Raw genomic sequence first — 22,415 nt, forward strand, 5'->3', positions numbered from 1 at the left:
CAGCCCACAGAGCTGCCTGTGCTTTTTATAACCATCTCCCAGCTGTCCCACGGGGGCCCAAATATGGCCCTGTCCATGAAGTCACTGAGCAGGCATCCCCCCACCCCCACGCTCCCCAGGCAGGCGCTGAGACAATGGGGCCCTGTGGACAGACATTTCGGGAGTGAGAGGAGGCGGCTCAGTCCAAGAAAGGCAAAGGCCCCGAGCCAGCTGTCAGGGGCGTATTGATAAAACCCTCGGCCAGGGAGGGGGCCAGGCACTCGGCAGCCCCAGCCTGACTCATCCCCACCTTGCTGCTAGTCCCCGCCAGCCAGAGGCGCCCCAGCCCCGCAGGTGACGATGGAGGCCATCAAGAAGAAGATGCAGATGCTGAAGCTGGACAAGGAGAACGCCTTGGACCGGGCTGAGCAGGCGGAGGCTGAGCAGAAGCAGGCGGAGGAGAGGAGCAAACAGGTGGGAAAGAGGCAGACGCTGTCCCTAACCCACCCCTCTCCCCAGCGTTGGGGGCAGGCTCCTGCCCCGGACAGAGACCTAGTAGCCTCTCGCCCCCCTCATGGTGGAGAGCGGCACTTACCCCAGGGAAAGGCAGCTGCCCCCAGGAGCCCAGCGGCTCCCCCTTGGGGAGACTCACACCCACGCTGGGGAGGCTCCTGTTTCTCTGCCTGGGATGGGGCTCGTCCCGTATCTCCGGAGCAGGAGGACTGCTGAGTGTCGGCGTCCCTCAGGGGTGGGGAGCGGGACCTGCCCTCGGCTCCTCCAGCCCTGGGCACAGACATGCAGGAGCTGAGTCTGTGGGTACAAGTGCCACGAGCCCCGGGGGGTGCAGCAGCATCTCCGGGATGCCTGGGCACACGCAGCCGCTGCTCCAGACACACTCATCCATAGCTACGACACAGCCAGTCAGCCAGGCAAACACACACATGCCAGCTCGCAGCCACACGGGTACATGCACTGCCACGCACAGCGCTGGAGCCCAGGGGGTCACTGGGAACTTAGAGCCGCGTACCTGAGGGAAGAATGTGTACCACGCCCGGACACACGGCATGGGTTCTGTGCCCAATATACAGCGTACGCACACACAGCTTGTGTGTCCTGAACACACCCACTCCGTGGATTGTGTGCCCCTAAATACCACACTCCCAAACCCACCCCCATAGATTGTGGGTCACACGGACACACATTGTGTGCCCAGTGCTGAAGCCTGCTCCAGTTCCACAAGGGCAGCTTTCCTCTAGGCCTTTCACACACCGCCCAGCTGAGCCCTGCCTTTCCCCAGGAAGCAATGCAGCAGCAGCTCAGCTGTGGAGTCCAGAGTCGCAGCTGGAGGGATGGGAGGTGGGTTTGGGATTTAGCAGGACCTGGGCTCTGACATTCTGCCGCAGCGCACCAGGGAGACGACTCAGGAGGGCAGCTCTGCAGGAGCCATTAAACCGGGGTGGCTGGGTGGGCAGCAGCTCCCAGGTGCCAGCTGTAACATGAGTCCTCTTGCTGTTGGCAGCTGGAGGATGAGCTGGCGGCCATGCAGAAGAAGCTGAAGGGGACGGAGGACGAGCTGGACAAATACTCAGAGGCCCTGAAAGATGCCCAGGAGAAGCTGGAGCTGGCTGAGAAGAAGGCAGCAGACGTATGTATGGCAGCTCCAGGCCCCACCACCTGCCTGGGAGCACACACACAATGATGCACACGTGCAGTGACACAGACATGCATGGCGACACACGTCTGCATAACACATACACAGTCACACCCAGGAACAGGTCACACACACACACACTCCCTCTCTGTCCCCTGCAGCCTGTAAAAGCAGCTGCTCTAACTTGAACTCAGGCAGCAGAGCTGCTGCCATAAAGAGCAAACCACATCTCCCACAGCCGGGGCTTGGGCTCTGTCCGGCCATCCTGTTTTACCTTCTGTTCCTGTTTCTTTAGAGAAGAAACTAACCAGCATCAACGGAAGCAGTGCCTGGAGCCCCTGCCTCAGCAAGCAGCTCTCTGGGGTGAGAGGGAGACCCAGGGCTGGGCACTGGAGGTCAGATCTGTCTCTCTTACACCACTGGGGTCACTGGGCTGGAGCCTCCCAGCTGGCTGAGCTGTGCTCATCACAGGGCTGAAGTGAAGGGGGCAAAGGTGGCATTACTTCAGCTGTATGCTCACCCAGTCCTGGGGCTGGCTGGGACCTCGCTGGTTCCTAGCATTACTTAGAGCAGCCTCAGGGCTTCTCTATCTAACACCCAGCTGCCATTCTGGTAGCCAGAGCTCAGAGGGGCACAGGGGCACCCTGGCTGCGTCTCCCTTCCCCATAACAGGCTGAAGGCTGGGGCAGGGGGGCACATCAGAACTGCTACAGTAGCTTGATGCCATCCAAGGATTTCCCCAGGCAGGAGCCAGGTGCTGCCCCCACAATGGGACCTGGGCACACGGCCTGACAGAAACCTGTCCCTGGGTCAGTGCGTCAGCAGCATGCGAGTGCCGGGCTTACGCAGGCGGTATTAATAGTCTGCCCACATACCTGTCTATTCAAGCAGAGCTTGGGTTTCAGGCTGACACATGAGATGAGCTAGCCTAGCGCTGCCCCTCCAGGGCCTGGCATGCTCCTGGGGCGCAGGATGCTGCTTTGTTCATGCAGATGGGATTTTACCCATGGCCTCTGTACTGCCCCCACCCACCACCACCCCGGGATGGAGCGAGAGGAATCAGTCACCCTCCCCGTTAAAGGCCTTGCCTGCACTGGGAGCTTCAGCCGCGATCCAGCTGCTGAGACTGGGGCCGACAAGCACGGCTGCTGTTTCCACCAGTGGAGCTGACCCCTAACCTGCCCCAGTGCAGATCTTGCTCTAAAGGGGTTTTATCCTGTCTACACCAGGGATCTGTGCCCACAAAACTGTACCAGGGCTGGAACAGGAGCAAACCCCAGGGCAGGGCAGGCCTCAGCCACTCGAGACAGACCCCATGCAGCTGTCCGAGGGTTCATTCCCAGCTAGAGAGTGAGGAAGGCTCTAGAGGGGAGAGTGAGGGCCAGACAAATGACTGGAGGTGGCACCACCCCAGGGGAGAGGGAGAGCGAAGAGAAGGGGCAGGAGGAGCAGTGAATGTGTGTGTGTGTGTGTGTGTGTGTGTGTGTGTGTGTGTGTGCGTGTGTGTATGTGCGCGCACACACTTATGGGCCCGTGCATGTCTGGGGGTGCGTGCAGGGTGCTTTACGTCTCTCTCCGCTGATCTCTGCTCAATTAAAGCACTTGAAGGTGATAATCAGAGAGGCGACAGATGGCAGGGAAGGCGGACGGCACACCGATGACACCCTACCCGGGATTTTCTCCTTAGCCCTGGTGGTCACTCCTGCCCGGAGGCTGGGCTGTCTGTGCTTATCCGCAGCCCTCGAGCACAGATCATCACCGGAGAACTGAGAAAGCGTCGCCAGGGCTGATCAGCAGCCCACCCGAGCCTCCATCCCGCTGTGCACGAGGCAAACCGCATGGCTCAAGAGAGACAGTGGACTCCGGTCTGAGTTCGGATTAGGGTTAGTCACCTCCAGGTCACCAGTCCGAATCCAGCCCAGCACGTTGGGGGCTGCTGGTCATTCCGGGGCCCCTCGTCTCAGTCCAGGTCCTAGCACACTTCAGTTGACTGCCCCACTTCTTGTGGGTCTCAGCAGAGGCCAAGGGTTGGATGGGGCTCGGAGCCTGAACTCCCCTCTCACCACAAGAGGTGGCAGAGCTGAGCCATGCAGGTGGGAGCCTGGGTGTGGGGAAGCTCGCCCTGTGCCCAGAGTGCCCTTCTCCTGTGGATAAAGGGCCTCTGATAGGGCACCTCTCACCAGCAGGAAAATCCCTTTTGAAGAGACTCTGCCGTGCCAACGTGACAGTGGGTGTGCGGCGTGCACGGTGTGCACACGGAGTGAGTGAGTGTGCACGAGGGTGTGCAGTGTGCAAGGTGTGCACAGGGCTGTGCTGTGTGCACAGGTGTGAGAGGGTGTGCAGTGTGCAAGGTGTGCACAGGGCTGTGCAGTGTGCACAGGTGTGAGAGGGTGTGCAGCGTGCAAGGTGTGCACAGGGCTGTGCAGTGTGCACAGGTGTGAGAGGGTGTGCAGCGTGCAAGGTGTGCACAGGGCTGTGCAGTGTGCACAGGTGTGAGAGGGTGTGCAGTGTGCAAGGTGTGCACAGGGCTGTGCAGTGTGCACAGGTGTGAGAGGGTGTGCAGCGTGCAAGGTGTGCACAGGGCTGTGCAGTTTGCACAGGTGTGAGAGGTAGTGCAGGGTGCAAGGTGTGCACAGGGCTGTGCAGTGTGCACAGGTGTGAGAGGGTGTGCAGTGTGCAAGGTGTGCACAGGGCTGTGCAGTGTGCACAGGTGTGAGAGGGTGTGCAGCGTGCAAGGTGTGCACAGGGCTGTGCAGTGTGCACAGGTGTGAGAGGGTGGGCAGGGTGCACACAGAGTGAGCGGGTGTACCTGTGTGTATGAGTGCATGGTGGTGCAGGGCACAGTCAAAATCAGCCGCAGGAAGGGACGTCCCCGGCTCCCTGTGCTGGTCAGTGGTGCCCAGGGCAGCCCTGCGGCATGGCAGGGAAAGCAGCTGCAGAGCTGTGACAATGTGGAGTCACAGACCGCACAGCCTGACCACAATGAGCAATGGGAGAGATAAGGATATTTTCAGCTGCTGGGTTCTTCCGGCCCCTGCCGCTACACAGCCTCTTAGCCAGGGATCAGGGCTGTGCAGCCTGCCGTGGTGTGTGCACATCTCACCACTTTCACAGAGCAGCCAGGAAAGCAGAGCGGAAACCTGCTGTTGTGCTCCACGCCCTGGGCATGGATGCAAAGGGGCAGAAAGACCCTCCCAGGAAACAGTGCAGGAAGCACTGCCCAGTCTGCATCCCCTGGGCAGAGGCCCAGGTGCAAGGGATTCTGGGGCAGGCCAGGGGAAGATGGAGGGCGTTTCCGGGGCGGGAAAGGCAGTGGTTTGGATGATCCTGTGCCCCAGCGAGACTCTGCCTCTGCAATGGCCCTAGTGGCTGTTGGAACCAGGCTCCAGCAGCTCCTGAACAGAGAAGGTGCAACCCCCTCCCCTGAATTCCTGCTCCGAGGGCTGGCTCAGGAGTGAATCTGGGCCTACCGTCGCAGCAACATCTAGTGCAGGGATCCAGATCATCATCTCTCCTGCTCCTTTGCAAGCCTAATACAGCTCCCTTTGGGGGAGCAGCTTCCCCGCAACCCAGGCTGGGGAGTTCTGCGCAGGCAGAGTTGGAGAGGAAACAGTGCCAGGCCGGGGGCTGTCAGGGTGGGGAGTGGCGTGTTTCCAGGGGGAGAGTTGATGGGCTGGGGGGATGCAGGGAGGTAGCTCTCACTCTCAGGCAGCTCCCAGGTGAGCTGAGCTGCAGAGGAGAAGGCTCAGCCATGGTGCGAGGACGTGGCACTGAGGATGCTGTTGCCATTGATGGAGGTAGAGAGAGAACCTGTAGTTTGTAAGCCAAGACAACGGGGGACAGATGTGGGCTGTACGGCTCTGAGACCTGTGCTGGGATCCAGGCCAGCTACAACCTGCCCGTGACCTTAGGAATCCTTGTGTCCCCTGTGCTGTGGAAGGAGCCAGGCCCTGTGGAAACAAACACGGCATCGTTGGCCTGGGCAGGGGCAGGTTGGAAGCTCTGCGGCCCTCTCGCCAACAATAGCGCTGCTATTGTTGGCCGCGGTTTCCAGGAAAACAATGGCACGAGTGGCATAGGGTTTCGCTCAGCGCCATCGTCCTCCCATCAATCATGGGGCTAAGGGCCGTCAGAGTCCCGCGCAGCTGCTGCATGGAATTAGAAGGGGATAAGCTGTTCAGATTCATCATCCACAGGGATTTGAGAGATGAAGGAGCTTTCACCACCTTTCGCTCCCCCCGCTGCCCGTGGTGGGAATGCGATGACCCATGGGAGAATGCCTGAGTTGAAACCAGGAGGAGAAAGTGTCCCCTGCCGATGGGAACCAGACACGAGTCCCCTGATAGTTGCTCAGCCCTGGGTGCAGCCCGGAGGTGCAGCTGGGTTCCTCCCGAGACAGTGCGAGTTAGGAATCAGTGCAAAGCCCTGCTGGTCAATCTGGCGCTGCCGGGAGATACAGGACAAAGAAGGCAGGGTGAGCTCAGAGCCCCTGGCTCCGAAGGCCAGTCTGGAGAGCCAGTTATTAAAGAGCAGCCTAGGGGGCTGGTAAAGCCCTTGGGGAGGGGCAGTCTGCAGCGCTGGTGCAACGGGCATGCAAACAGGAACACTTGGCTCCACACCAGCCACAGCCTGGCCGGGGATGTTTCTTCAACCCCTGTGGCTTTGCTCGGTGCTTCCTCCTTTAGGCCCCGAGTCCGCAAGGTACTTAAGGGTGTGAGTAATCCCAGTGTATTCCATCCCTGCTTAAAGTTTGGCTCATGCTTAAGGACCTTTCTGAATCGAGGCCTCTCTGGTCAGTGGGTTCTGGGGTTTTCTTTCCTCTCCATCTCGCCCTCTTTCTTTCCCCTTTCCGCCAGCCCCGCTTTCCAGTCCCCTCTTGCTATAGTTTTTAGGGCTCTCCAGGTTCGCAGGGGCTTGGTCTCACCATGCACAGTAAATTCAAATCTGGGCCTCCTTACACCGGCAAATCTCTCCATTGGGTCAGTAGGGATTTTCTCCGAGTATGGATGGAGTAAAGAGCTCAGGACTTCAACCATGCAAAGTACAGCTAAGGACAAAACTACCTGTTAGTTTTACCCAGCAGAAAAAGGCACTTTCCCTCGAGTCCATCTACACACTGAAGTTGCACTGGATTAATTTAAATCAGATTGAAAACCAGTGTAGTTAAATCTCTGTGTAGACACACTCATATCGGTTTAAAGCTGGTTGTAGTGGCTTTGCTTGCACCTGTACATTTCCCAGTGCGAGCTGAACCAATACCAGCTGGGCTGTAATCGATTTAAGATGGTCCATGCACAGATACCTACATCGTTGTGAAATTACACCAGTGCAGTTTGTGTGGAGAGCAGGCCTTGGCTGGGGAGTCAGGTATATTTCAAGCTTCCCTGCCTGACACTGTGTGTGGCAAGCATGTCTGACCTGTGGCTGCTCTGGCCGCAGCAGGGGCGGATCATGGCTTCTTGAACCTGTGCCAAAGCTTCCACACACATGAGAGAAGGCTACAACCTGTGACTTCATTAGACGGTCATAGCACACTGACAGGGGAACAGAAATAGTGCCATGGAAAAGATGTGCAGCCCTTTGCTAGCGGCAATCATGCAGCAGTTGCAGTGGCAGACTGGCTGGAACTGAGTGCAAATTGTGTTTCTGTTGTAAAGCTCTACAGGAACAGTGCAATAGTGCAAACTGCGTAACCGGGGTTATCATCATGAGTAAAAACAAAAGTGAACTTCAGTTAGGCTGCAAATAAGCAGCAACTCAGCAACCTTTCCTGGGACTCTGCCAAGTTCACAGCACAGGAAATCTGTTTAAAGTGTTCTGCATCGCCTAGCAAACAGGGCTAGAGGTGTGAGGGGAGTATTCAGTGCTAGCTAAAACTAGTGGGCTTCCAGGTATGTCTATGGGGAAAACCCTGCAGCACTTTAAAGCACTGGACCCACTGGTAACAGTGAGTTATTTTGAAAAAAATGTAACCCTGGAAGGGGAGGAAGCTGTCTCAAGGGAGTGGTTATGTGCTATGGAGCCTTCCATGCAGCCCAGGTTCTAAGTGACCATGGTCAGATTCTCAGCTAGCGTAAGTTGTCATAGCTTCACTGGGCTGCTGAGAATCTTGCCAACACCAAGTATTAAAAAATAATTAATCAAGCCTCAAAAATCAGAAGGTTGGTGTAAAAGCCATGGGATAGTGAAAGTGATATTCTGAGCTCTTTTTATTTGGATTCACAATTGCAAACATTTCTCCAAATCCAAGGGCTAGAAGCAATGAAAGCTGAGGGTCCCATCTAATCACATGATGCTGGGAGTCCGGGCTTGATGGAAAACACCGAACAGCATGAGTCTTGCAGTACAATTGTGGGAGCTGGCCTCATAACTCAGTCCCAATGTAATGGCTGCTCAGGAGCCTGGGTGAAATGAGGTGGACACCTCAGTCCATTTCATAGTGGACATGTTTCCCCCCGTGTCACAGACAGCGCTAACTGCCACACAGGTTGGCAGCCTCCGAAAGAGGCCAAGGACTGAGTGGGTGAAGGAATCTGAACTCTCTTTTCACTCTGTGAAGAAGGGGGACAGATTCTTGACCTTGCTAAGCACCTCTTTTGCTTCCTGCCTGCTTGTAATCTCCTATTCTTCCTTCCCCACTGCACCTAGCATAGGGGGCAGAGAAGGGCAGTCGTCAGTAATCCCCAGCTGGCATATGGTCCTTTGGGGACCACAGTCATCTGGCACAGTTTAGTGCAACCCCAAGGGTGCTGTAACCTACATCTAGTGGTGTCAGGGAGCTATAACTCATTCCCTGATAGCCCTGCTCTCTACTGTGCCCAGCAGAAAATCTGGGCTGGGGCGGGGAGTCCTTCTAGGTCAGGGGCAGAGTCCCAGAATAAAGGCAGTAGGTTTCCAGGAGGCTGATCAGGCACCTCTCCCTAAAGCTAAAGACATTTCGAAATGAAAAATGTGCTACCGAGTATTAACTCAGTTACTTTTAAGTAACCTGGACAAAATGCTGTCCGGAGCCTGAGCAATGCTATCATGCTGGGGGGGAAATGGGAGAGGAGGGAGCCATGCGTGGGGTGATCTCAGCTGAGTGGAATGTCTCGCTGCACCCGTGAAGGCTTGTGCTGTTGTTCTGGGAGGTGAAGATCATGAATTACAGTCTTCATGCCCATATATGTACATGGTCTCCTGGGCTTGGGGTCTGTGGGGATGGACTGGTGACTCCTGGGCGTAGGGCTGCCACCTCTGAGGTACAAAAAACTGGGATGTACAGGATGATCCTAAGCCCATGACACTGGCCAGCTGGCACATGGGCTGAGCACCCTGGCAGATTTCTCAGGACAGCTCCCTAAAACAGGGGAGGCTGCTGGGAAAAGCTGGGCAGGTGGCAGCCCTGCAGGGGTGACGGTTGTTTGCAGCCTGTCAGTGTGCAGAGTTTACGGGTCCCAGGTCTATTAGCAGCAGGTTTTTTTGACCTGTAAGGGGTGGCTGGGATTTGGGGGGTCGCGGAGAGGTTGTAACACTGGGACTTTGGGGAGGGCTCGTCGGGTGCTTGTGGCTTTGGGGCCTTAGCAGGGGCTCTGACCTTTACGCCCACAAGCGTTTGGACCGTGCGGGTTGCTCTGGGCTCCTCTGGGAGTTGCGGGGTGAACCTCAGACTTTGGGGGCCATGGGGTGGTGATTTCGGGGTGCGGCTTTGGGTGCAGGGGGTGTAACAGACCGGGGGGCCGTCGTGGCTATGGGGGTAACTCGGACCGGGGGTCGGAGCCGGGGGGGCCGTTGTGGCTTTGGGGGTAACTCGGACCGGGGCCGTTGTGGCTTTGGGGGTAACTCGGACCGGGGTCGGAGCCGGGGGGGCCGTTGTGGCTTTGGGGGTAACTCGGACCGGGGGTCGGAGCCGGGGGGGCCATTGTGGCTTTGGGGGTAACTCGGACCGGGGGTCGGAGCCGGGGGCCGTTGTGGCTTTGGTGGTAACTCGGACCGGGGTCGGAGCCGGGGGCCGTTGTGGCTTTGGGGTAACTCGGACCGGGGTCGGAGCCGGGGGCCATTGTGGCTTTGGGGGTAACTCGGACCGAGGGTCGGAGCCGGGGGCCGTTGTGGCTTTGGGGGTAACTCGACCGGGGTCGGAGCCGGGGGCGTTGTGGCTTTGGGGTAACTCGGACCGGGGTCCGATCCGGGGGCCGTCGTGGCTTTGGGGGTACCTCGGACCGGGGGTCGGAGCCGGGGGGGCCGTTGTGGCTTTGGGGGTAACTCGGACCGGGGGTCGGAGCCGGGGGGGCCGTTGTGGCTTTGGGGGTGGGGCCTGCGCACAGAGTGAAGGAGGGAGGAGCTGCCCGCGCAGCCGCTGCCTTGTAACCATGGCAACCCCTGAGCGGGCGAGCGCGGCAGACTCCATCCGGGTCCTCCCGCGCCCGGCCGGAAGGGACGTCACTTCCCGGGCGGGGGAGGGGCGAGTTCCGGTATTTCAGGGCGGGGCCGGCGGGCGCGCGGCTGCAGTCGGAGCCATGGCCGGGGTAACCACCATCGAGGCGGTGAAGCGCAAGATCCAGGTGCTGCAGCAGCAGGCGGACGACGCGGAGGAGCGGGCGGACCGTCTGCAGCGCGAGGTGGAGGCCGAGCGCCGCAACCGCGAGCAGGTAGCGCCGCGCTGGGGGGCCCGGGCGGGGCTGGGCCGCAGCTCCGCCGCCGGGCGAGGGGCCTTCCGGGCTCCTCCGGCCGGGGCTGGGCCCGGCGGGCGGACCTGGGCTCGCTAGGGCTGAGCCCGCCGGGGTGTCACTGGGCCCGGGGGGGGGGGGGCCGGGCCGGCGAGCCGTGGGGGTGGGTCACCGGGCGGGCGGGGTGGACCTGGGCTCGCTAGGGGCTGAGCCCGCCGGGGTGTCACTGGGCCCGGGGCCAGGCCGGCGAGCCGTGGGGTGGGTTGCTGGGCGCGGGGGTCACCGGCCCGTGAGGGGCTCGGCGGGGTGGACCTGGGCTCGCTAGGGCTGAGCCCGCCGGGGTGTCACTGAGCCCGGGGCTAGGCCGGCGAGCCGTGGGGTGGGTCACCGGCCCGGCCGGCGGGGTGGGGCGGGGCGCGGGGTCACCGGGCGGTGGACCTGGGCTCACTAGGGCTGAGCCCGCCGGGGGTCACTGAGCCCGGGGGGGGGTCACTGAGCCCGGGGGGGGGCTAGTCCGGCGAGCCGTGGGGGTGGGTCTCGGGGCGGGGTGGACCTGGGCTCGCTAGGGCTGAGCCCGTGGGTGGGGTGTCACTGGGCCCGGAGGGCGGGGCCGGGCCGGCGAGCCGTGGGGGTGGGTTGCCGGGCCCGGCCGGCGGGGTGGGGCCGCGTCTCTTCCGCTCCCTGCTCAGGAAATGAAGCAGCAAGTTTGGCTCCGAGGAAACGCTCCCTCCCCGTGTGTGCGGGGCGGTGGGGGGCTGGCCCGTGCTCCAGGGTGTGCAGCCTGGTCTGGGCCCAGGCTCATCGTGGGCTTGGGAGCCTGGAAAGGGGTGATGCTGGGGGCTGGGTTCCCCGTGGGTGAGGAGTGGGGTAATGCTGGGGTGTTCTCCTCTGCATTGTGCTGCCCATGTGCTGTCCGAGCCCCAGAGGAATCCGTTTTAGGGAGGCCTCGGAGGGGATGGGAACGTTGGTGCTGTGTCCTTGCATCATGTAGTGCTGGGCATCACTATTCCTCCTTGCGGGTTGGAGTTACAGTCGTTGGTTGTGAGCTTTGCCTCCTCTCCTGGGTGTGGTGGCATCTGGTGCGCTCCTTGCTTAGAGGTTAGGCAGCCAGCCTGTAACTGCTGTACATGTGCTGCTGTAGGATGGAGGTTCAGGGGTCTCCTGATTAGCCAAGAGGACCCTCCCTACTAAGTAGTTCATTATTTATTTGAGCTAAAGCACTTCTAGTGCAGCAATTACTGTGTTGTGAATGCTGAGCACCTACATAATATGCTGATGGGTGTTGAAGAAAACACCAAGATTGTTTTAGGCGTGGCTGAAGTCTGAAGCTGTTGGGGTGGCACCTTTGTCAGTTCTGTGACACTAGTGTGAGGCAGGCAGACTTGGAATTTCAGGCCCATTTCTGTAAAAGATTACAAGCTGTGTGCACCCTGAGGGTACAGTTGGCTTATGGAGAAGTTTTGTGCTTTCAGTCTGAAGCAACCACTCAGCAACTTGAGCTCAAGAAATAACTCTGCTGCTGTGCCCAGCAGTGGGTTTGTGGTCAGAAAAAGATCTGACTTTGGAAAATGGGAAGCCACTTACTGTGCTGCAGCCAAAGCTCTGTGTTCCAAGCTTATTGGAAGCTTGTTCTAGGGCTGAAAGCATCATGGCTTGATATTTCAAGGATGTGAGTGCATATGGAAGCAATATCTCCTATGGTAGTCAATCTTCAGATTGGTTTTGTTACTGTGCCCTCTGGCTTTGTGAGTGTGCCCTGAAAGCAGATGTAGAGGCTAGTCTCTGCTCAAGATGTAACTTACTAGTGGTGCTGCTCCAGTAACCTTTGACAGACTGAAATTGTGGCTTTGCTAAGGATTGGTTTGTCACTGGTAAAACCAGTTCAACCTCACTGGATCTGTAGATGATGGCTGGTTCTAACAAATCAGAACAGTGCCTTGAATACTAGTTGTGCCAACTTCCAGGGCTTAACACCCTGGCTCCTGGAGGCTTTTAACTTAGTAATCTTTGCATATAGCTAAAATAAAAGTCTTGCTGTTTAGTAACTTTCTTGCCTTGGTAATAACAAGGGGATATATTAGATCCAGAAGTAGCCTTTATAAGCCAGCTCATATTGTGGTGAGCTCTTTGACCATTGGCATACGTGCTAAACATGGCAGAAGCTAATGCTAATTTAGCAAATCTGATCACTGCCTAACTTAGGATGGTGTGCGGGAAGGGATCTTGAACCACCAAAGAATCTAGTTTACTGGTGGGATTCTAGCCAAGTAGGCTAAGCTCTATGCCAACCATCCTCAGATGTACATGGGAAACTCTTAGTACATGCAGAAAGATAGGATCTGTTCACCTCCACTGAAGCACTAGTTTGACACAAGCTTGGAGGAAGGGCTCTGGCCGTCTGAACAATGCCATGCCCTGAATGCTTTCATCCTGCTGGGCATATGCATGCTGATAAGTGGCACTAAAGTTTAGTGTTGGCTGCTAAAACTTTCTGGAGGACACTCCAGCTAGAGTAAAGATGCCAAGGAACACCCCCACTTCTCCTCTAGTAGAACAAGCAGCTGTGTAAATATCCATGCCTGGCTAGTGGGGCTAGGCAAAGTTTCTTATAAAATCTTTACAGTTATTGGAACACTCCTGGCTCACTAACTGGTATGAGGGGCAGAGGGCTTCACATCTAAACAGAGGGAGTGGGTGTGCCAGCCACTGAGTCTGTCACTTAAATCACTTCTGTGTTCAACTTCTCCAGCTGCACTGGAACTAGCTACTGGAGGGGTGTGGTCCTGCAGCAGAACTCTCCTCAGATGAGGTATCAGATGATCTTGCTTCTGGTCAGACATGTAGTGTCAGGTCTGCACAAACTTTGTGGCCCCTGGCCGACCTACAGGTGCGACTTGCATGTTGCAATAGTGTAACAAGCAGCAGTTGTATTCTCTCCAGTACTGTGTGCTGTAGACTTCACCCATCCAAAGATAGCAATAGGAATGTGCAGATTGTAGGTCAGTTTTTTTTGCTCAATTACTAGGTCTTTAGAAAGACAGGCTTGATTCCTGTGGGGGCAGGTAAAGATTTTTACAGAGCAGCATTTTAAGACCTCCTTTAGGTTTTGAGCCTACTTAGTCCCAGAGATCTGGTCCCACCTTCCCTTTACAATCTTCCCTTGCTGAGGCTGCCTCTTTTGCCTTCCTCCTTTGTCTCCCAGGCCCTGTTTGAAGAGGCGTGTAGTTTGTTTGAAGAGGTGTGTAGTTAGCACTGCCTGTTCACATTCCAGGCTGTTCCTTGCTGAAAGGCTGCCCGTATCTACAGCAGTGCTGCACTGGACACTCCCACTAATCTGAGGCGATACTTAGAATACAGATTATTTTTTTGCTCACTGTACAGTTGACTTGTTATCATGAGGCATTAGTGATTCAGGTTGGGTATTGTGGCAACTTAGGGTAGGTTACTTTCTCTCAGGACGCTGTAGTGATTGGCTAAGAAATCCACCAATTTATCTGGCATGACTCAGATCTATACTCAAGTGCAGTCTGGGCCTGTTTGAACATCTGTGTAAACTTAGTCTGGGTTTTTATAAATTCCTGCATTACCTCAGCACACAACTATTTGGAAACTGCTACTCCAAAATGGTGTCTGTCAACTCCTTGCCTTAGCTTTCTTCTTTCTGAACTGGAGCTGGCATGGATCACTCAGCCAGGTGGCTTTCTGAACACAGCTTACCTGGCCAGGGAAACTCTTCTGGCTCCATCTAAGGAGATTCAGCTTGGGGATATCCTGGATTATAGCGGTATCTATGACAGAAGGAATAGCTTCTGAGGAAGGAAGGGGGGGGGTTCTAATCCAGTGTGTCATACTGTAGTTTGATTTGTGTCCTTGCGTTTCAGTCACTGCTTCACTGATTTCTTGGTGTGCAGTGGTGAGTAGGCTTCTCTGGGTTACCTCTGTTGCCCTTTCACTGAAACTTTCTTTGAGCAGGGTCCTGAGACTCTACACTGGGGAGCAAAGTAATGCCTCACGTTTGCCCCGAATCAGTTTGCCCCAAGATAACCACAGCCTTCTCCCAGCTCCTCAGATACACGATTCCCTTGGAGTCTAAACATGCTGACGGTGTAAATAACTAACTGGAGCTGTGGAAAGGATTCTCCAACAGACAGTTGATAGATTTTTTCCTTTACTCATCTCCTGAGAGTCTGGCGGCACTAGCTTGTCATTCAGAGACATGGACTTGAAATGGTTTGGGGCTTGAGCTGTGATAGGTTGTCTTATCAGTCTTGCATCTCTCATGTCTGACTCCATCCTGAACCATAAAAGGGAAGTGGGGGAAGAGCTCCTCCTTGTTGGCTAGCTCAGTGCTCTAAGCACAAAAGGTGTAAGTGGTTCTTGGCATGAACTGACTGAAGTGTTCCGAGAAAATGAAGTGATATCACATGTGATGCTGCCAGTGCGGGAACTCTGTGGAAAGCTCCCAGACTTTCCATCCTGCTCAAATACTGGCTTCATCAGAAAAACTGAATTGTTCAGTACACGGTGCTCTTGAATACTGGAGTCCTTGTTATGCAGGTACTCAAGGCAGGGTTGGGTATGGACACTGGTCTGGAATTGCTAGAACAGGGGCAGGAAGAAGCAGCCACATCAAGGTCTTAGGGCAAGTTTACATTACAAAATTAAACTGATGTGACTTAGGTTGACATACAGCCACCCCAGTAATTACATCACTTTTCCATGTCCACACAGCACTCCTTGTGTCATCGGGGCATGTCCTCAACAGGAGTGCATGCACCAATGTAACTGTTCATGTAGGGCATGAGGGACAGCTTCTGAAAGTGATATAAGCAATGCAGTGTCTACACGGACACTGTCGACCTAAGTGCTATACCTCTTGCAGAGATGGAGTTAAGTTGATGGGAGCTACATTATAGTCTAGACCAGGCCTTGAGCTGGCAAATACTCTGCCCTTGCAGCATATTCCATGGAGATGTTGAGGCCACTTAGTCACGCAATCACGCTGCAAGGCAGTGGAGTGTTAAGCACAGAGGGACTTGCTCAGGCTCATAGGACACCTATGGCAGTCAAACACTTCGCACTTCTCTGTAGACCACAGCTTCTTTCTGGAAGAAGCATCCATAGTGACATTTTATTTATGGGGAAACTGAGGCACAGGGAGGCTTGATGTACTGGTGTAAGCAAGCCTAGAACCTTCATCTCCTGATTGCAAGCCTGGTGCCTGACCCACTGAACCACGTTGCCTTCTAGCTTACTGCCAGGGGGTCTTCTATTCCCCCAGAGCTAGTAAGGGATCATGTGACCCAGAAGTGGCAGTAGGGAGTTGCCTACACTGTCTTGAGGTCAAGCAGTAGCACATGTAACTGACTCTAAAGGTGGAGGGATTTCCCTGCCCTTCTACTCACTGGCCTCCCACTCACCTAAGCCACACTTACAAACGGAGTAAACAGTTTTCAGCTTGTAGAGGGGCTGCTTTCTTTGAACTACCAGACTATGCAGGAAAGCATCCCCAAATGAGCTGAAATCAGTGGGAGTGCGGGGCCCTCCAAACTCCCCAGAATGGGTCTCCAAGTTCTTGATGCATTATCCTGCACAGCCGTGGCTCTGAGCAGTTCAGCTCAAGTGTCAGGACTGTCTGACATCTGTCCAAGCTGGTCAGAAACCAGGCAGCTTGCTTGATGACTTTCCTGGGAGTGTAGGGATAGTCTGAGCCAGATAGCATGGCCTGCCCATGAATGGAGTGGGGAGGTGAGGGGCTGGATCTGATGCACTGATTGTCTTGCTGGCTGTCACTGTGGCCTACTCCAGCAGGTTCAGTGCAGTGGCTTTGCTAGGTCTAAACTGAACAGCAGGATGACTCAAATGAGGAAGTTGGCCTTCAGGCCCAGAAGACAAACACCTAACTTTTGTGTGTGAATTTAAGGAGGTGCCCTGTGGGCTGCAGTGCTGACTGCTTACCTGGGAGTCCAGGGGCTCCAATGTACGTCTAGCAGTGGAAAGATGCTGCAGTGCATTAAAATGAGGCCACTCCCTGGTCTTGGTTCTGCACTTTTTGCAGCCTCATAAGGAATTCTTTTGTAATTGCAGTATGGTCATATTATAGCTAAGCCAGCAGTTGTCATGGAAACATGTATACTGCCACCCTGGCTTGTTGCAGCCCTGTGAAGTGTTCGTTCACATCTCTGGGTAGAGGCAGGGATCTCTAGAGCTGGGGGTTGGGCACAGGTGGTGTCTTCTGATCTTAGGCTACTGCTAGCAGGGCTAAAGAATTCCCTTACTAGTATGAGAAGCCCTCTTGGCTGCTGGAGGGAAGTCCTACAGAGTGGTGGCTTGGTACAAGGTTCTAAATGCAAGTTCCTATATGCTGAGGATGGCAAAGTTCTCCGTGTTGCCTTCCTCAGACTGCTGGCTGTCTGCCTGGGCTGCTGCTCATTCTGCAGGTGTGGAGTGACCTTGGGGGGTGCCCTTCTGCACAAGGTAACAGAACTGAGCAGGGTTTTGTTGCATTTACAAAGCTGTCAGGAATTTCATTCCCCTATTGCTTGGGGTAAGCTGCAGGGAGCCCAAATGAGCAGTGAAGGGTAGATGGTGGAGCCCCCTTGCAGTAGCTGGGTGGCTGTGGGAGAGGGTAGAGAAGCAGTTCCACAGTGGTGAAGGAGCCTTCTTCACACCACAGCTGGGCTGAGTCAAGTTTAAAACACCACATAGCCAGAAACTGACAGCTAGGTTCTCTTCCTGCCCCCCCTCCGGTGTGGGGACCACATCCTACCCCCTCCAGCTGCTCAGTATGTGAGGGCATGGGCCTTACCATTCTGGTGTTTCTCCGGCCTTGTGGGGAGGAGAGTGCTCTCCTGTTGGTCTGAGTGTCTCACTTTCCTCGGGCTGTGCACTGATGGCAACTAGACCAGTTCTTGGCCAGCTCCTTTGCTTGAACTTTCCAGTTTTAATCCCCTTCCTCTCCTGAAACATAGGTACTTGCCAGCTCCTCCAGGGCAGCCCTCTTCAGGCATCAGTTGTGCGGGTTTCCACAGAAGAGGCTTGGGGGTGAGCTTGCCTGGAAGTGCTCACCTAGGGAGGTCCCTTTCCCATGATGCACTCCTTGAACCCTGCCACTGGATGGTACTGGCCTCTCCCCTGCTCATCAGGGCACCATGCAGCTCTGTAATGGTCCAGCCAAGGAGAAGAGCTGAATGGCCTGTCTGAGCTTTTACTCCAAATATATCGAGCCCCATTCTAACATTGGCTTCTTTCCATTGCTCAGCTGGTACAGCACTGCTCCTCCCCCAGGCTCAAGTTGGCTCCCTTCAAAGCCTCATCAACTTGCAGGCTGCTTTGTTACGTGCAGTGCTTAGGGTATTTCAAATGTAAAGGTCCTGCCAGGCTCCTTAGTGCTGCACTGAAGTGAGCTGCAGCTCCTTGGTGGCTCTTCCCTTCAGTGCCACTTCTAAGCTACTAAGAAGAAATCAGATTGCCCAAGGCAGATGGGGAGGGTTCTTATTACTGCCTTAAATGGCAAGCAGACATCCATAAGCTGTAGAGACCTCCCATGATTGGGGAGGGGAGGAATGGGCATTGGCCCAGTGTACTAGTTCACCTGCAGCCTCAGGCTGGGTTGTAATGTGCATGGGATACCTACCTGTGGTGTCACAGCAGCCTATAAGGCGTGTCTAGCACTAGAGGAATCGCTTGCGTAACTGTTGCGGCTATCAAAGCAATGTGCCTAGATTTGAGTGGAGATCCAAATCTCCCTGCTGACAGAGCAAAAGCTCAAGTGACTCCCTTTCCCAGGCTCCCAGCTGGCTTTTCACAGCGCAGACCTGGGTGACCATCTGATCTTGGATCATGAGCTATGGCCCAGCTGCAGTGCAGTAGCTGTTGATTCTCTAGCAATGGAAGGGTTTCCTCTGTCACTATAGTAAACCCACCTCCGAGGCAGCAAGAAGGTCAATGGAGGAATTCTTCTGTCAGCCTAGCAGGGTCTACAGTGGGGGTTAGGCCAGTCCAACCAGCGCAGGGGGCATGAAACTGTTCACAGCTCTGAGAGCTGGAGCTAGCCTGACCCACGTCCTACAGGTAGACCAGGCCTAAAGCTTTTTATAGCTGCAGTGGCTCCTCACTAGCCCGTATTGAGAGGCTGACTCTGAAACTAAAGGCTGCATTGTTGCTATAGGTGTAGAATTCCCTTCCCAAAACTGTTCTGGAGATGGGATATCCCCAAATGTCCCCTCTAGCTCCAAATTCCTGCTAAACTACTGAGCAAAATCAAGCTGCTGTTCAGAGTTTCCAAGATGACCTTGGAAACCTGTCTCTTGAGGCTGGCAGTGACATGCGTTGGCTGGCCTAAGCACAGCGATCAGCCCGGGAACTTTGGTGCTGCCCCTCATAGTCGGGGGATCCCAGAGTGCTGCTGCCTCCTCCAAACATGGTTCAGATAAACTTGCAGTTGCTGACTTGCTTGGAACTTTCCTCCAGCCACACTGAGTCACAGCTCTGCCACTAAATGGCACTAGTCTCCTGTGTAAAACAGCTGGCTGCAGCCTTCATGGAATGATAGGGATAAAGGGAGTAGTGTTGGCCTCTCACAGTTCTGGTTAACTGGAAATGCTCTGGCAGATCTAATATCTGTGCAAGCAGAGGTTAGTTGGGCAGGTACCTGTCAGAAGTCTGCTTGAGCTGAAATCCTAGTTCTTTGTGGTATGCTGGGAACTTGTGTGGAGCAGCTTCACTGCATGAAACGCTGCCTGTCAAAGATGTGGCACCGCTTTCCTTTTCCATCTCTGTCAATGGCAGAATGGGAAATTGATCCCAGGAGCCCTCCCTTACTGTAAGTGCTAGACCCACTGTAGACTAGCTCATGGTGTGATCAACTCTCTAGGCTGAGGCAGAAGTTGCATCCTTGAATCGCCGTATCCAGCTGGTAGAGGAGGAGTTGGACCGAGCCCAGGAGCGTCTTGCCACAGCTCTGCAGAAGTTAGAGGAGGCGGAGAAAGCTGCAGATGAGAGTGAAAGGTGAGCTGCATTACAGAAACGAGACTTCCTGCAGATACCACTCCTCTCCGGCTCTACACAGATATTGCAGATGCATGGTGGAGACATGGGGGGTGGGGTGGGGGGGAAAACAGCAATGGACATGGTTTAACCCACATAATAGTCCTCCCTGCAGACTAAGGGAGATCAGCCTCTTGCCTCAGCACTTGCCATGTCTTTCTCTGTGTAGAAAAGAGATTAACATTTTGGGTGGGGCTTTAGGCCATGTGTACATGAGTGAGCTTACAGCTGCACTGCTGTAAGCTCGCCTGTGTAGCCCTCTCTGCTCTCCCATCAACACAATAGAGCTACTGCCACTTGGTGAGCTGCTTTTGTCAGCAGGAGAAGCTCTTCTGCCGACAGTGCTGTGCATGCTGCCATTTATGCCAGCAAAACTGTTGCTTAAGGGATTGTATTTTTTACACCCCTGAGACACCAGCTTTGCTGACATAAGTGGTAGTGTAGACATGGCCTGACATTCTCCAGAGATGTCCTAGTCTGAGTCAATGCTAGACTGAACTGGAACATTGCTGGATGAGGCCAAACTTCCTTGTGACCCCTATACATAGCTTAGGTATAAATGCCTGGTTGCTGTCAGCCCTGCATCAAGAACAGACTTTCATAAAGGCACTGTGGTGGGTAACACGCCAGTTCAAGGTCACAGTTGTGTACATCACCTCACTTCCTCTTGTCTTGGGCAGAGGCATGAAAGTGATTGAAAACAGAGCCCTGAAGGATGAAGAGAAGATGGAACTGCAGGAGATCCAGCTCAAGGAGGCCAAACACATTGCAGAAGAGGCTGACCGGAAGTATGAGGAGGTGAGGCTCTCAAAGCTCTCGCCCCACGTGGCTTCACCCAGGTGCGAGGTAGCTCTCCTAATGGATCCCGATGTGGGAAGTGCTTTCCTGAGTGAGCACTAGGAGTTTTCACCCAGCTGAGGTCATGCTGCCCTTTTCTTGTAAGGAAACTGGCCAGCTGGGCTTCAGGACAGCAGAGTCCATTGGGAGCTCCTTCCCCAAGAACAAAACTCTCTGTGGCTTTCTCTCTCCCAGGTTGCCCGGAAACTGGTGATCATTGAAGGAGACCTGGAGCGCACTGAGGAGAGGGCTGAGCTTGCAGAGTCGTGAGTATTTTTGCCTTGGACTCATCTGCATGATTCCCTCTGCATGGGAACTAACATGCCTGAAACTTCCCAAACCTTGTTAAACAAGGCCTGACGTGTGGGCTGAGGTTCAGCTCTTCTACCAAAGGAGCTTTTACTCCCCTGATCTCTCACTTGTACCAGGAGAAAATGAACACTTGGTCTCTGATGTGGGGGCATGGAGTGTGATATGCATATCACAATCAGTGTGTTCTCCTTGTAGTGGAGATGCCCAACCTCTTTGCATGGAGTGACTTTGTACCAGCAGGATCAGAAGGTCCCTCTCCGTCTAGTTGATTTCACCAGCACTGCTTTGTGGGTCACTAGAGCAGCTGGGGTCTATTAGCTTATCTGGAAATTGCTGTGGGACACTGAGGCAAATGCACAATGCACCAAACTGCAATTGCAAAGTCCCTCTGGACAGGGAATTAAAGCAGCACCTGTAGCCATGGAACATCAGTGCCAGAGTCTGATCTCGAACAGAGCATTGAGTCGCTGGCTAACTTCTATCCACAACATGCACAGAGATGCAATGTAAGGGCCTTTATTTCCTCAAGTGTGGCTGCTTTAATTGGTCTCTAAGGGGGAAGTTGGGGCTTTTCTGTTGCATCCTTTAGGCCTTGTATAACAAAGTCACTTGTGTGCATGTACAGCAAGTCTAGTTGTGCTTCCCACCCAGACATGCATGTCGTGACCATGACTTCTTTGTGTTTTTCCCCTTCCCTTCCCTCTTTTTTGGCTTGGCTTTGTTTGTGATGTTGCTGCTCCTTTTGACCTTTGCCCCCTTGCCTGGCTTGTGCCATCATGTGATCGTCCCTAACAGTCGTTGCCGGGAACTGGATGAGCAGATTCGATTGATGGACCAGAATGTGAAGTGTCTGGCTGTTGCCGAAGAAAAGGTACTAACCCTTCCCTTAAAGTGTCAAACAGGCCTTGTGGCCTCCTCATCACACTGCTGCCCTCTGCTCCTTAATAGCATCTCTCCTTCATTTCTCACTTCTGGAATGCTCCATTCTCTCCTGCTGACTGGCAAACCTCCCTTTCTCTGAGCAGGTGGCAGCTGCAACTGCCCCATAGCAGAACAGCTTCCCTCCCCACAGCATACTTATTAATGTTCAGTTTTTTACATGCAAGACTTTGGGTCCAGCATGAATCTGCATCCAGCTCTAGCTGCTCCGTTTTAAGGCCTTGCTTTTGCTATAGTGTGTACAAGGCACTGAGGATAGGTGTCTAAGTGCCTGTGTGGGTGTTCACTTCCTACAAAGCTGCCTGTAGACTCTCCTGACAGCCTGGAAGTGAAATCCCACCTGGTGTGGTCACGTGAGATCTGTCTCCTAAAGAGCTCTCCAGTCTTCTCTGCACAAGGATTCACTTTTTTCATCTCTCCTCTGTTGTCTCCCTCCCACTTTTCTTTCCTTCTCTCCTGCCTTTTTAAAAACATCCACAGTAAATGTTCCGAGCTGGAGGAGGAGCTGAAGAATGTCACCAACAATCTCAAGTCTCTTGAGGCTCAGGCTGAGAAGGTAGGGCTGCCTTGCAAAGGGCCAGAAGCCTGCAGGCACTCCTGCATGGGCCTCCTAGCTAAAGAGCACCCAGTGAGATGGGAACGCTCCCTGGTCTGTAGTACTTGTAATGGCCTTTGCATGAGGCTGAGTCCCTGGGAGCTGCAGACATGGGCGTGCCAGTGGTTTGAAGTGCAGAGCTAGTAGTCATGCGTGTCAGTCTGACTCATTTGTCTCTAGAGACAAGGTGGGTGAGGTAATCTCCCATTGGACCAATGTCTGTTGGTGGATCTGTACAGTGGTGGTCATTGACTTAAGCTGCTCCAAGGTTGGAGGGGAAGCATCACATCCAACATGAGTGGAAAGCGTTGGCTGCCTGGCTGTGAAGCAGACTTATTCATCCATGTGCCTAATGCTGCATGTCAGACACATGGTCTGGGGTTGGTTTCCTAACCACCTGCTGGTGAAT

The 22,415-nt window shown here is 54.7% G+C and overlaps 1 protein-coding gene across 14 annotated transcripts in view; it reads left to right on the top strand.

Annotated features, from left to right (window-relative positions):
* Positions 1-248: 248 nt before the first annotated feature.
* TPM3 (tropomyosin 3) overlaps positions 249-22,415 on the top strand; it is a 32,477-nt gene continuing 10,310 nt past the window's right edge. For 3 of the 14 annotated variants that reach the window (XM_039512206.1, XM_039512202.1, XM_039512203.1), the window contains exons 1-6: positions 250-453; positions 1,499-1,624; positions 19,151-19,284; positions 20,004-20,121; positions 20,356-20,426; positions 21,268-21,343. In XM_039512206.1, the coding sequence (XP_039368140.1) occupies positions 340-453; positions 1,499-1,624; positions 19,151-19,284; positions 20,004-20,121; positions 20,356-20,426; positions 21,268-21,343 (639 nt within the window). In that variant the 5' untranslated portion in view covers positions 250-339. Of the gene's footprint in view, positions 454-1,498; positions 1,625-10,087; positions 10,258-19,150; positions 19,285-20,003; positions 20,122-20,355; positions 20,427-21,267; positions 21,344-21,891; positions 21,968-22,415 lie in introns of those variants that run through there. The other 11 variants (XM_039512214.1, XM_039512209.1, XM_039512210.1 and 8 more) reach the window with 8 other exon arrangements.

The sequence above is a fragment of the Mauremys reevesii genome, linkage group 24 (assembly GCF_016161935.1).
Source record: "Mauremys reevesii isolate NIE-2019 linkage group 24, ASM1616193v1, whole genome shotgun sequence".
Taxonomy (NCBI): Eukaryota; Metazoa; Chordata; order Testudines; family Geoemydidae; genus Mauremys; species Mauremys reevesii.